Below are 16,299 nucleotides of genomic sequence, written 5' to 3'. Positions count from 1 at the left end.
TCTAGTAGATATATTATATATGTCCATCTTATCTGTATATTTGATTGGTCCATCCATTTATTCCATCCATATGATATATATCCATCAAATAATCTAAATGATCATATGATTTATCCATCCATCCAATACATATGCCTATCCTTCCAATCATCCATCTATCTATTCTTATATTTACCCTATATCCCCATCCATCCCTTAAAACCAATATGATTAATTGGTTTTATCTATATGATTAATTCATCCACTTAATCCTTCCATCTATCCAATAGGAATATTCGTTTATCTAATTGATCTATCCATCCATCAAGTCCATCCACATATTCATTACTTTGTTCATCCGATTGATCTATTTGATCCCTTCCTTCATCATAACACTCTTCTTTTTCTCGTCATTTGATCCACTTAATTATTCATTTCGTTCCATAATGTGAACTTATCGTACAACCTTTTGATAAATCCCTTGATTTATTCATGTGATCTATCCATTCTATTACATATCTGATCCATCTAATTGATATATTCATATGATCTATCCATCCATTCACCTATCCATATATTCAATTTGCCCATATGATCTACCTATCCATCTACCCATATACTTAATTGGCCCATACGATCCATCCATCCATACAACTCGATTTATCCATCCAATCCATTTATATGATACTTCCATCTATCCATTTATACTACTATCCATCCCATCCATATATATGATCGATTTATTTATTAAATCCATCCATCCAATATATTTATTCATGTAACACCCATAAAATTCAAGCCAATTTAAAACTTTTTAAACAATCCAAACACCATTAGTTATTACAAAACTTGTTTTCAAAATGTATAATATCAGAGTATCCCAGAAACATAAACATAAATATGAGGAGTTGTACGATCACGCCTTTGCCTTTCCGCGATCCCCTGATGTACCTAAAACAATAAACTGAAACTGTAAACCCGAGGCTTAGTGAGTTCCCCTAAAATACCGATACACTACACATAACACATATACAAATAACAACAGGTACCGGGTCCACAACTTTACAGACTGGATTACCCCTGGGCCCACAGTGTGAGTCTGGATTGCCTTCCGGGCCCACAACTCACATCTGGATTGCCACCGAGCCCACAGTACGAGTCTCCCTCACCTCGTATATGGAATGCTCCCGAGCCCACAATACGAGTCTGGCATGCCCCACCTGCCCCTCAACTTGTATATGGAATGCTCCCGAGTTTGTTGGTTACCGCACAGAGCAGTATCACCTCAACCCACCCCACATAATATGTCGACATATAACACAACTAATGCACATACAGATAATCACATAATATCACATGTAGTCCTACAGATCTACCTAACTGGAATAGCAACTAGCATGCAATACTAATTCATACTCAACATACTACCAACTGCTAGGATATCATATCCAATGGGCCGGCTTTGGTGCCTTAGACCCCTTAGTATAGTGAGGATAAATCACCTGACACTGCTGAAGTCCCGCAAATAAAATCCAGCTGCTGGTTGACAAACTCCCGAACTGTCAACATCAAACAACATCCAATTAATAATTGGGTTCCAAGCCCAAGGTCCAACTCACACTACAAGAGCCCAAAAGTCAAGTAATGGGCCAAAGCCTAATATATGGCCCAATTTTCCAAATTGGGCCCAGACCTCTGCATGGTCTTTCCTTAAGGCCCATCTGATTGTTCCAATCCAATTCCCATGGCCCATTATCACAATCATAAAGGTCCAATTATGGCCCATCTATGGCCTAATTTTCCAAATTGGGCCCAAGTCCTCACATGGGCCTTATCCTAAGGCCCATCTAATTACTTTGGTCCATTAACTTGTTCCTAGATGGCCCACCAATAGTCCAATCGCCAAAACCCAAAAAGTCCTCACATGGGCCTTATCCTTAAGGCCCATCTGATTGTTCCAATCCAATTCCCATGGTCCATTAACTCAAGGCCTATGGGAAATTAGGGTTTTCACATGAAATGATGATTAGGGTTAAGTGTTTCTTACTTAACCCATTAAGGACTTAATCCATTAAGTCCATTATTGCCTTAAGCTAGTTTGCCAATGATTATTAATTATTATTTTAGGTTTAATAATTAATTCTCGTGTGTGTCCCAAACAATTCCCACAATTAAGGTTTCATGCCCTCAGGGTTTTCCAAACCCTAATTAGGGTTTTCCAACCCAATACTAGCCCATTAGTCCATTGGTTGGGCTTTTAGGTCACATTGGGCCTTATTGGGCCCATTAGGGTTTCATTGGGCCCACTAGGGTTTCATTGGGCACATTCTTGTCCAATCATCCCAAACGAGGTCCAAACGCAATCAAAGCACACCGCCACCCGACTCGACGGCCGGTGGCGGCACGAGACGGCAACCGCCACCTCTCGGTGGTGGCTTCAAGTTTTTCTATTATCATTCCGGTTACAAGTTACAACAATACACACACCCAACAAAATAACACACTCAAAAAGAATATACAGTCACCTCGTGGCGGCAAGCGGCGGTAGGGAGTGGCAGCCACCACTTCACGGTGGTGGTGGTAGCATTCCTCGATTTTTCCGGCCAACCCAAGCCACACACTACACATACTAATAACAGAAACCACACCCACACACACGCTTCTACTTGTAGAAGGACTCCGGCCACCCGCCTGATGGCGTGGGGCAGTGGCAGCGGCAAGGAAAGCGGGCAGCACAGCGGCTAATGGCGGCGACGGACGGTCAAGGCTGAGACGAGATAGAGAAGAGAAGAGAAAAGGTGATGCAGTGGCGAGGGGATCGGCTGGGTTTGACACCGATGAAACAGGAAAGGGTTTACAACCGGAAGTAACAACAACGACACCCACGGTGACAGCTTCGCCTTCCGACTTCCAATATCACACGACGTCACCCGGAGAGGGGGTTACCGCCAGCCTTCGATCTTGCCGGTACAACAACGACTTCGCTCTCGGTGGGTTTCCTCTGCCCAATCACGACGTTACAACCGGTAGGGGCTGTGATAGTGGTGGTGCTCAGCGACAAGGTGGTAGAAGAGTGGGGCGGCGGAGGACAACAGCGACACCCACGCTGGGATTGCGACCCACCTTCTCATCCGGTAGCAGAACGACGATAAGGGGGGTTACTCGACTCGGTGGTTTCCGGTCCCAACATCGGCGGTGACGGCTGAAGGGCGTGGGAGATATAAGGGTGAGGGGTGACGGCTGTATATGGTCCCTAGGGTTAGGGTTTCGGAACTCTATATACCCGATACATCCAAACTTGAGTCCATAATGACACTCTTAGTCCCTCCTTATCCCATTTCTTTCAAATCAAATCCAGAATTTACCATTTAAACCCCTCCTCTTTAAAATCCTTTCATGTTAGATCCATAATTTACTTTTTAAACCCTGCTCCCATAAATCTTTTCAATCTAAGCCCAATATTTACCAAACAACCCTTGTCTTAAAAAATCCTTTGCATAATAAATCCCAAAATTACATTTTAACCCCCGGAGATTCAAATCTTGTCATTTGGCTCCTCGAAACCAACAACCCACTAATTATTATTCGATCTTGGGCTAAAATAGTATAAAATAATCATAATAATTACTTCTCGGGATTCCTGATTTATTATTTAATTACTCCATTTAAACGGGATGTTACAATTCATCCATTTAATCCATCTCATTGCATCCATCCATATGACTTACAGAACCGATCCATGTAATCCATCTACCCTATTATCTAATTAATCCCTCAATTTGTTTAACCTATATTTATTTACTCATTCGATCAATTTACTGGTCTATTCAATTAATCCACCACCACCAAATCTATCTTTGATCCATTTAATTGGTATATTCAATCATTCTAACCACCATCAAATGTATCATTTAATCCATCCATCCAATCAATCCATCTTATCTAATTTTTTGATGCATTTATCCACCGTATCCATACATCCATCTATTTGATTTGTCTTATCAATGTATATATCCATTAATCTCTAACACTAGTTAAGACCATGAAAAGGAGGTTGTATACCTTACAAATAAGAGTGACAACATATGCATTTCATCGTCTCAAGATCCAAGAAAAATTATCAAAACTCATAAAAGTGTGTGAAGTAGTGTTTGTGAAACATCCCAAAAATACGGTCCAAAAATTTCGTTTTGAAATCATTTAAGAAAACCATAATTCATCAAACATCACAATAAAGATCATAAGTCATGTATCTCAAATCATCTTAACAAAATACTGTATCAAAATCATGTGTCAAAATATCAGAGTGAAAACATCCCAGGCTAAACAAATGGTGTGTGCACTACAATCATCTGAGCTCCTCTTTTAAAAACCGAAATACCTGAAACCAAAACTGAAAACTGTAAGCACGAAGCTTAGTGAGTCTCCCCAAACTACCACATACCATACACATCATCACATAATAACATACATTGGGCCTTGCCCACTACATCGGGCCCCGCCCGGCATCGGACCGAAATCTGGTATACATATAAACATATCAGCAATGCATATAACATAAGCACATAACATAAACATAACTTGGGCCTAGCCCACTACATCGGGCCCCGCCCGACATCGGACCGCATCCGACATCGGGCCTCGCCCGACATCGGGCCCTACCCGTCATCGAGCAAAGCTCGGCATACATATGAGCATATCTACTAATACACACAAATATAAACACAATCATCTAAACACAATCATAAATGCATTCCTCGGGCCTCGCCCGACATCGGATCGAAATACGGAAAGCATACTAACATTCCTCGGGAATCGCCCCGGCATCGGACCGGAGTCCGGAAAGCATACAAATACAAACACATGCAAGAATCACAAAGACATCATGCATACAAACATTCATCGGGTACTGCCCCGACATCGGGTCGCAACCCGAAAACATATAAACTTACATCGGGCCCCGCCCAACATCGGACCTTAGTCTGGAACTAACATATATAATGGGTCGGCCTTGGTGCCTTAGACCCGTTCCTATAGAAAAAGACTCACCTCACACTGCTGAAGTCCCGCGGACAAAACTCTAGCTGCTGGATGACAGATTCTCGAACTGTTAATCATCAAAATAACACCCAATTAATAATTGGGCTTCAACACATAACCATGAATCCATGCTTGGGGTAAAAGACTACTTTACCCCCAACTTAGCTTGCTTCAAGCCCAAGGACCAATCCAAAGGCCCAAAAGTCTAATAATGAACCAAAGCCCAACATATGGCCTAATTTTCCAAATTCGGCCCAAACCCCTACTTAGCCTTACCCTAAGGCCCAACTATTTATTCTTGGTCCAACACTTGGCACTCTAATGGTCCAAAATCTCATAATCATCAAGGCCCAATTATGGCCCAATTTTCCAAATTGGGCCCAAGCCTTTCCAATGGGCCTTATCCTAAGCCCAATTCATTATTCTAGTCCATACTTGTTCTTGGATGGCCCATCAAGAGCTCAATCACTAAAACCCAACAAAAAGGCCCAACTCTAGGCCCAACCAAAATTAGGGTTTCTCACATGAAATGCCGATTAAGGTTAAGTGTTTCTTACTTAACCCATTAAGGAATTAATCCATTAAGTCCATCAATCTACTAGGTCAATCATACAATATGGTTAGGCTTAACTCATAATCCCATTCCGGTCATCCAAAAATGCGGGTCCCGACAATCCAAAACTCATATATCCACAATTAGGGTTTTCTAAACCCTAATTAGGGTTTCCAACCCAATCACAACCCAATTAGTCAAATGGTTAGATTATCAGTTTAATTAATTATTAATTAAGTTGGACACCACCCACTACCACCTCGGGTAGTAGTGGTCAATGGCGGCTTACGGCGGCGGCCACCACCTCACGGTGGTGGTGGTGGGTTTTCTTCGGGTTTTCCGTCTAAATAATACATTATACATCATAATATCCCAAACAACACACACACCCAATATAATACACACATACACTCATGCACAACCACCCTTGTGGTGGTCGACGGTGGTCGGAGGTGCAAGCCACCACCTCACGGTGGTGGTGGTGGCTCCCTTGAGATGTTTGGCTAAGCAACACCACACAACACTTCACTGTAATAAACATACACACACATGTTTCAGATTGCAAAATGGACCCAGCCACCCACCTGGTGGCGTACGACGGTGTTGACGGCGGCAGCCACCATGGCCAGCTGCCATGGTGGTTCTTCGCGACTCCTACATGACAGAAAATCCCCATATATACGCATCCACATCGCGAGCCACGAACGTTGCCTTCATTCCTCGGTGATAGCATAAAACACAACCCGCTCGGCAACCACAAGACGGCAGGCGGCGGCCGGAAGGCACCAACGTTACGGAGCGGCGACGTTCGACAACCCTAGCGACACCGACGACGTGGCTGAAGACGAAACAGAAGAAGGAGAAGAGAGGGAACATCCGAGAGTGACAGCGACACTGCCCCGATGTTGGTCTTCGACAGCCTTTGCGTCGATCGGTGGTGGTTCTTCCGTATGTGCATGACGTCACCGACAGCAAAGGCTACGATGACATCTCGATGGTGAGGCAGCAGGCGGCGGTCGTTGGTGATCTTTTCCGGTCGGAAAACGAGTGTGAAGGGGTGGTGGCGGCGACTGGAGGGAGGGAGGCATAAGGGTGGTGGCTAGAGAGAAGATTAGGGTTAGGGTTACATGGGGTGCGTCCATCCGACGGGTATGGAGGGCATCAGATCTTAAATCCCGTCTCCATGCAACTTATTACAAAAATGGTAGAACCGGTCCCTCCCATTCACAATCTCTTCAAACAAAGTCCATAATTTACCATTTATACCCTGCCCTCTAAAATTCCTTTCAAATCAAGTCCAAAATTTACCTAACAGCCCTCAGTTTTCAAAATCATTTCATGATAAGTCCAATACTTACCAAACACCCCCTGTCTTCTAAAAATATTTACAAAATAAATCTCAAGATTACACTTTAACCTCCGAATAATCCGATTTATAACATTTGGCTCCCCAAAACCAACACCCCACTAAATATTATGGATTTTAGGGCTACCATTCTTTTAATAAATCTTTATCTATTTATTTATCTACTAAACGGGATGTTACAGTTTGGTTGTAAAATACAAATACACTAATACTTGTTTACTCTAGTAAATTACCATTGGATGCCTTGTAGTTGATTATGGGACCAAATATATGGCATATATTTACAAATTTCCTAATGTAGTTAAGCCTTTTTGTTCTTTAAGCTTTTTTGGATTCGCTCACATGTGAAGGATCGGACTTGGTCATTCATAGTTATATTGCACTTTTCGTTTAATGTTTTGGTAATCTATAATTTCAATGGTATTGTTTAGTTAATTGTCTATTTTTTAAAAATCATGAGCTCACTTAGCATAAGCTAATGTGGATGTATTATAAGTTCTAGGCGATAAAGAGCCTCAAATGTCGGTTTTTGGGCATAAAAGATTTCTAGAAAATTTTTAATATGTTTACACATTTTAGAAGATAGCTACTTTTAATGTATAGTTGTATAGTTGTTTCGAAGGATAGTAACATCTTGAGATAAATTAATTAGATTGAGGTGATAGTCTAGTTTAGTTATTGGTTGCTAGTATGTATTTCATTACACATTGTAATAAATACTCCATGTTGATTAGTTTTTATGGTAAAGGTCCAACACTCATTATGCAGTTGCCATTTTCATGATTTTAGGTAGGGGTGAGTAGTGGAAGTGTGTATATGTCTTCAAAATCATAATCGCATCGGAACTGCCAAATCGTTGTAAGTGGTTTCGTTTCTGGTTCTTAATTACTGAAACCGATCAAAAGTGGTTCCGGTATTGGCTCTTGGTTTTTGGAACCGTTACCCGCTGGATACCTTAGGACCTATATTTGTGATTACGTTTGGACATCTCATGTATTGCAGAGTGTAGATCATTTTGAACATACTGATCATTTTCATTTAACTATATTAGTAGGAGTTATATATAGCAATGCTTATCTAATAAATAATGTTGTAAAAGTCGTTAGACGGTACTAAGTCGTTGACTAGCGACTAATGACTAGTCGGAAACCCTAAATTATAAATTCGTTAAATATAAAAAATTGAATACGACTTATATCATAATAAAGTTGTTAAATATCATCATATCATAACAAAATAGGTTAATATGATTAATACAACACTAATAATTCTTCAAAAAGTTTTTATTAAGTCGGCTTCTATAGCGTCACTCATTGTCTAGACATCGCTAAGCGTCTTGAGTCGGTTGCCTACTGCTACTCGCCTAGGGACTAATCATAAATTAATCTGGGAGGAATCAAGATTTTTACAACATTGTAATAACTATTCAATGCTAAATTTGTGACTCATATAAGCCAAATCTCCCATTCACGGTTTTTAATTATTAAAAGTGGTGAATGCTTATTAAATTAAATAATATATCCATTGCTAAGTTTGTGACGCAACATTAGGATAGTTAACCATAGGGGCTTACGAATTTAGAAATAATAAAAAAAAATCCGATGATAAATTTAGCATAGTTGTATCACAATTCAGAAGAACTTGTGACTTTTCATGCCTATATTGGAAGCTTGACAGTTTTAGCGGCTAAGTCCTCAAATGGTAAGATTGTAGTTTATGCTGTTAACTGTGGATCCATTTCTTATCTATATATGGCTAAAACGGTATGTCTCGTGTATCTCATATCGATTGAGGGAATAAGTGAATTAAAAGATGAAAGCATATAAAAGAAGATTATCAAATAGACGGGATGGAGCTTGTTAATAATTCTAGGCCCGAAAAGAATATTTTAGTTATGATTTCTTTTTAGTTAGTTCATTTGTTTTCTAAAAGTTTGTTCTTGGTATTGAACCACCGGTTTTGGTTCTAGGAATGGTTCTAAAAGTTTAAGAACCATTGTAACTGGTTGCGGTGCTCGTGTTGCATAACCAAAGATATATATTATTGTGCAATGATTGAATTTGTTAAATTAATTCAAAAAGTTGGATAAAGGGTGAGAAAAAAACAAAATAATGGTCCTTGACTCCAAGGTGTTGCATAGCCAAAGATATATATATATATATATATATATATATATATATATATATATATATATATATATATATATATATATATATATATATATTATTGTGCAATGAGCTTTTAAAAAAGATAGATGGACAAATGAAAATCATCGACTGAAAAGATGTCTAAAGTAAAGAAATATGTATTATTCATACTTTTGATAAGAGAGACATTCAAGAATTCTTATATAATGTGTCAAGTTCAAATTTGAACATCGCCTTTAATTCCTTATTGTGCAAATATTACAATAACCTTCCCATATTGACCAAATGACCAATTAGTGTGTGACACCTAGGGGTAGCATTTACCTTTTCTAATATACAAAAACTAACATGATAGGGCTAACAAAAAGCCAATGAAAGTAAACTAAAGTGATGTTGAAACGAAGAGACTAGTAATTATCTGACCAAAGTTGGTACCAAGGACGTGAAGGGAATGCAAAAGTGACACAGTCAAAGGTAAGATTTGCAATCTAATGATAGTATGGTGGTGGATAATAGATTGAGATAATGAACGATATTTAGATTTGACATCTACATTAAAGTGGTATGGTTGATGACATTTATTTAACCAATTTGAAAATGTTTGGAAATTTATAAGCAATTGTAAGTTGGTAATTTCTTTTTGTCCCATATTAATTTGTAAGATAAGTCCCAACTGAAAGGACGGTTAATAATTAGTAGTTGGCCCGGCTCTCCCTATCTGGGGGAGGCAACTCTTCTAATAGTAATAGACACCGATGCTATTTTTCTACTACTATTAGATAATATTAGGAGACTCGATGTATCCTTGAATGTTCTCTTTAATGGGGGCCAGGGATGGACGTAAACTCGTAAGCTACCGAGGGTAGGGATAATCGTCCAGGTCTTATTGTGAAAGAAAAAAGCCGCCCCGCCACAGCAGGCGGGTAAGAAATTTTTGTGTGTTTTATAAGACTTCCATTGCCTTAAGTCTTCAAAGACTACAATGGAGGTAAGAGGATGAAAGGTTTTCAACTTAGGTGCACACTGCATGGTTTGTTGGGAGTCGATGAGTTTTTTGTTTTTAGCTAAGTTTAGGTCAGATTAAGCTTGGACCGACCACTGATGGTTGACTACAGATTTTTCGAATTCAAACCGAGAACTCGTCCACCATAAATAGGACCCATTCGTTCCCATTTATTGACTACCATCACCAAAACCTATCTCTCTTTCTCTCTTGAGTTTTTGTTTTTAGCAGAGTTCAGGTCGGATCAAACTTGGACCGACCATCGATGGTTGACTACAAGTTTTTCGAATTCGAATTGAGAACCTGTCCACCATAAATAGGACCCACTTGTTCCCATTTATTGATTACCACCACCAAAACCTACCTCTCTCTCTCTCTCTCTCTCTCTCCATACAACTTTCTCTTGATTTCAGAGTATTTGTTTTTGTGTTTATCGGTTCTTACATTGTTGTAGGAACGAATGATAACATCATTAAATCTCAGGGTTCTACGTTGCAACTTATGGCCATTGGAGTAAGTAAAAACATTTAAGGACATGAGTCATTACATGTAGTTACCAGTCAAGATCAACAAGTTTTTATTCATGTTGGTTTTAATTTTTGTCTCGTCTTTTTAGTTCTTCCGACAACATGACAATCTTCTTCTATCTTTCTTACAGTTAGATCTGATCGCAGAAAACTGAGTTTTGCACGAAACTTGGTAAACAATTAAAAAGTAATACAAATTGAGTTTATTATTTGCGACGAGTCGATATATAATTCTAAATATTAATTATTTGTCGATTCGTTTGATGTGGGTTTTACTAAAATTCGAAATTAGTTTACAATACTAATCACCCGATTGTTTGTCTATCAAGACCGAGATTAAAAGAAAAGTTTATTGCTTTAACTATAATTATGTTGATCATATATAGATTCATAGGATACTTAATTTTAGACGATATTAGTCCCTCAGATTTTTTGAAAATGCGTAAAACAACATTACATATTTCCATCACACTATGATTAATTAACATGTTACTAAGATGAGCTTAATTACACCTCATTTGGTATCTCATCCATCTTTTCCTTTGATTTCCCAAACACGAAATCAAGATTATAAAGCATAGGTACCATGGTGATCGAACACACAAAAACAAGCACAGGGCCAAAAATCCAAAGCATGAGCGGAAGTGCTGAATAGAAGATCCTGTTCCCCATGGCATTAAGTGTGAAACCCTTCTCTAAAAGCTCTGAAACATACTCACAAGTCACTGTTGATTCAGGTGGGCAGTTGATCAAGAAGTTAACCTGGTTAATGAACCTGATTGATAAAGAGTGGCACATGAAAGATGCAAGGAAGACGAGCAAGAGTGTCACATATTTCAATGCTACCATAAATTCACCATGAGCCCCATAAAGAGCGTCACTGATTGGTTTTTTAACGCTATATGTGCTGCTAATAACTGCTGCTAGACCTGAGCATAGAAGTATCGATGTCGTAGCCATGAGAGTTGCTCCCATTATTGTGTTTCGAAGTGTCTGAACGGCTAATATATTTTTCTTCTCGTTATCCTGTTAATTATATAGCAAAAAACTAAGCTATATCATTACACCTTAAAAGATATTATGCTTTATCATCCGGGACTTTAAATTAAACGTTTATTGGCATGCGTTAACAAAAAAAGATGCATCTTTGTGTTCGGACGTCTGCTGGCTTATGTTTTATTTTTCTAATTAATTACAAAAGCATTAACAAATCAAACTTGTTTATTTCATTTTATGCGATTTGCATAAAAAAAATGTCACATTATGATTTATAATAAAAAGCACACATACACACACATATGTTGAGATTAAACGGATACACAAACTTGTTGATATGATCCTTGTCATTTGAATAGATAGTAAAATGGCCCAAAAATTAATTTTTTTTGGCTAAAAGATTAATATAAGTGACGTAGTCAACATTATTTAGTAAATGATCTACAAATATAAAAGTACATATATGATGCCTTCTATAATAATTTAATCATAAATTTTGAGCTTTTGATTTGTTGGGTGAAACTAAATATAATTAGTAAATATGGTAACTCTGAAGAATTGATGGATAATTTTTAAATAATGCAATCTTTTAACTTATAAATGTGCCAAAAAAACGACTTTTCACTTTCAAAACGAAATTTAATAATTGTTATATAAAATATAAACCTTAAAATAGTGATCTTGTAAATATAAATTATAAACCAAAAATACATCAACATTGTATTTTTTATATTTGTCCAATAATTAGTCTTTTTACATGTAACATTAGAAAACACAAATATATAACGATATGAATTTATATATATCATCAAGAATACAACAATAATTGTTGTGCGAACTTTTTTTTTATCTTACTTCTTCTAAGATTATATGCATTTATTTTCACATTTAATGTATTTAATACATTACATATATATTTTTTTTCTAAGATTGTTTTTGAATTTATTATCATATTCAATGTATTTAATACATTACGTATATAAATTTAATATTATGTGACATATTAATTGAATTTCATTAAAAAAACCACAAAATGACATGTAAATTTAAATTTATTAAAAAAATCACAAAATTACATGTGACAAATTCAATAAGAAGATGACATTTGGCAAAAATAAATTTTATTTGTTAGTATATATATATATATATATATATATATATATATATATATATATATATTGGTGTGTGTTTATCCTTTTTAGAACATCTGAATTTTTTTTAATGAAAATGTTCATTATCTCTAAAATAGAAGAGTATTTTCAATTTGTTTTTCTATGAGACCCAAATAGATGCTTACAATTTATAATTAGTTGATATCCTATAGGACATAATATCTTTGAAAAACTCATTATAATAGCTATTTAAAATATTCTCTAATACATTATTCAATTTATTGAACATTTTGGGTGGGAAGAAGCTCTAAAAAACTGTCATAAACTCCACCAAATAATGTTTTATATGGGAGAAGAAATTCATTCCTACTTAGATTTCCACTAAACACATTTTCTATCCACATGAATAAGTTGATATTTATTTATTTGTTCATTATTATGCAATAATAATAATAATAATAAAGGTGTTGTTTACATACTTTTCAATATACACTTTATTAGACCATTTCTTATACACACTACTAACCATTATAGTGGTGGGTGTCACATCATCATTACTAAGTACCACTAAAAGGTTGTGATACTTACCACTATATACCTCTTATTTTTTGATATTAAAATTATATATATATATATATATATATATATATATATATATATATATATATATATATATATATACATATTAAATTGTAGAGAGATGTGGAGAAAGGTAGAGGGAGATAGAGAGAAAAGCAAGTTGATTGGGTGTGGTGGTCCGTACTCCCCAACACAAATAACCACGAAAGTGTTCCACCACTAGCCACCACAAAACCTCTCGTGATGATCATACCAGATGGTCTTATAAGCAAAAATCATTTTTCACACCAAAAGACCCTATGTGTATTTGAAAGTTGTGATTTAATTAATAGGCCGTTGAGAGTTTAAGTCAAATAATAGATAAATTTGTAAATTTATAGGTGAGGATTATAGGATTTGTGAGTTAGTATAGATAATAGAAGGAAAGCCAAAACATTATGAAATAAGTGTGAGTGAACATTTCTCTCCAATCTTAAATACAATTCGAAAACGAAGACACCAAGAGAAAGTATAAAACATTTTTATTCAGAAACACAACTTCTAATAATATATGTAGGTCTTTATATATTTTAAAATAATAATGTTATTTATAATAAAAAATCAAATATCATGTTATTAACTTATTTATGTCATTATTTGCTCTCAATCACCAAGTTAAATCATCGTCACATGAAAATCAACACATAAGAATTCAAAACCGTGAATGATCGAAATGCAATATAAATTGTGATCTTGGACATCGCATTCAAATTGTTTTCGGGATATCTATAATTATTTTAAGATGTTCAAAAAAATAAAAATAAAAATTATGTAGTTATGTTTATCCTGAATGGAGAGTTAACACTGCATGTACCTTCATAATGGTGGATACCCACAAGCGTCTTCCATAGTTATTGGTGCCGATGATGGTTGAGAGTGGTTTAGTTCGGACCTTCTGCCATAGCCAAAGGTGGTAGCCAATGGTGATCATAAAGGATAATGGCACCAATATCATGTCTAGATAGCACTTCTTCCATTCCATTTTAATCTGCTGTTAATTAATTAGCAAAGTCTTCTTCTGGTGTCATAAAGAAGAGATGATATAATATATATATATAGAATGACTGAATGAGTGCATCAATGAACAAAGACGGTGTTGGACGCAAGGTTCACAATCACAAAAAGCAAATCCTAAAGAAAAAGGGGGAACACCATTTTGATCTGCCTTACAATCACTGTGACTTGATCATGCAACGAGGGTTTTGTTTTCATCTAAAACTTTTTTAGACTTCAATTTAATATATAAAACTTTTGTACCATATATATCGCCCATGTTTTTCGTTATATTTACTAACATGACACCTTGATTTGTTACTTTTATAAGTATCACTTTTGGACGTCTTGGTGACCAACACATGAAGGTAAATAACAATATGCCTAATAATATATGGTGGGATGGAAGGATGTTGGACATTGCACTCTTTCAAAAAAAGAAATCATACAAAAATGTATATTTTTAGGATTTATGTTATAAATTGTCTCCATGGATTTTTTTTTTTTTTTAAAGTTATAGGTACTAACTAGTGAGTATTGATTGCCAATTTTATTCAATAAATTAGAATTTAAAAATCCATTTTATTCATATGCATTTGATATTTTTAATATTATTAATTCTTTTACTTAGAACTCTTTTGGGTTTGTGGTTGTAAAATAATAACTTTACTTTTAAAACTACAATTTTGCCCCTAAAGTTGCTTGAGGAAAACGATTTATCAAAAATCACATGTTTAGGGTAGTAGGGTTGTTACACATTGTCATTTACTTTCCTTTTTAAAGGAAAATTTATGAAAACGATTATTTCATTTTAGTTCTATACGTTAGTATCAAACAATACATGTGATACAAACTGATGACAAATTGACAATATGATTGGATTGAATGATTTATTACAACTAATATAAACACAAAAAATAAAAAATATAACTTCAAACGGAATTTTTATTAATAAAAGAAAATTGTCTCAAAAATAAAGAAACCCAAAATACTTATACAAGAAAAAGATAAACTCCATTCCTTAATCCTAGGAAATAGGAATTATTAGAATAAGATTTTTAATCACTTATCTAAATCAAAACATTAGAATAATGTTTCAGATTTTTTTTATTTTTTTTTAAGTTCCATAAATTTTCGTTTCGCATAACCTTTGTGAAATTCATCTAGTTCGGAGATCATCAAATAACTTCGGCGGATTTGCTGATGATGACATTACACTTCCATTTCAAGTTTCAACATGCATTAACACTTTTAAACCATGCATCCTCCTCATGATCTTGAAAAGGAACTTCTTTATCATCATAATCTCCAAGGAAAGGCGACAAGTCTTCAATATTGAACATAACAGACACATTTTGCTGATTGAACCTCTTATTTTCTTTATCTTATTGAAGATAGAAACATTTGTGCCAATACAATTACTTTTCTAATAAGATAAAATATGTAATGGTTTGACCACTTATAAACCAAATTAAAAAACGTTGTCAATTAAGTGACAGAAGACTTGTTTAATTATATTTTGACTCTAATAAAACTCTAAATGGTTCATAATAAATATCATATTTTTATGATTTTGAGGGTTGATGAATAAATAATCTACATGTAATGGCAAAGTTGGTGACAATTGAGAAGTGGAAGAGCAAAATGATGAGGAGACCGGAGTGAGATCTGACGCTGCATAGTCGACACTCGACACACCAAAACCTATGAAAGGTCAAGCCACCGCACCAAGTGACCCCGACATTTTCTTGTTTCTTAACAAATGAGTCATCATATTTAAATCTAATAAAAAGATTTTTAACTTGGTCCTACTATTGCACCAGATAAGATGGTGTAAACATTTTCACTATTTTACAAAAGAAAATAATATTCTCAATTATTTAAGATAGTCTTAAATCATTTCAATTTTTGATATTTTTAGCATATTAAACTTGTTTATTATTTTAAATTGAATGTTATATTTAA

The 16,299-nt window shown here is 35.6% G+C and overlaps 1 protein-coding gene and 1 long non-coding RNA gene across 2 annotated transcripts; both read right to left on the bottom strand.

Moving 5' to 3' along the window:
• Window positions 1–772: 772 nt before the first annotated feature.
• On the bottom strand, window positions 773–3,211 carry LOC145118958 (uncharacterized). Its single transcript, XR_013713562.1, has 3 exons — window positions 2,505–3,211; window positions 1,482–1,538; window positions 773–930 (listed from the first exon to the last, which is right to left on the bottom strand). It is a non-coding gene; the product is annotated as an uncharacterized LOC145118958 (long non-coding RNA).
• A 7,803-nt stretch (window positions 3,212–11,014) lies between these two features.
• Window positions 11,015–14,411, bottom strand: LOC145118602 (uncharacterized). The gene is made up of 2 exons (XM_079054301.1): window positions 14,156–14,411; window positions 11,015–11,641 (listed from the first exon to the last, which is right to left on the bottom strand). Exons 1-2 carry the CDS (start codon window positions 14,321–14,323, stop codon window positions 11,123–11,125), a joined length of 687 nt encoding a protein of 228 aa, XP_078910427.1. The 5' UTR covers window positions 14,324–14,411; the 3' UTR covers window positions 11,015–11,122.
• Between the last annotated feature and the right edge of the window lie 1,888 nt (window positions 14,412–16,299).

The sequence above is a fragment of the Lactuca virosa genome, chromosome 6, assembly GCF_052849685.1.
Source record: "Lactuca virosa cultivar CGN04683 chromosome 6, Lactuca_virosa_CGN04683_v6, whole genome shotgun sequence".
Taxonomy (NCBI): Eukaryota; Viridiplantae; Streptophyta; class Magnoliopsida; order Asterales; family Asteraceae; genus Lactuca; species Lactuca virosa.
This window is presented reverse-complemented; position numbering and strand designations above follow the sequence as displayed.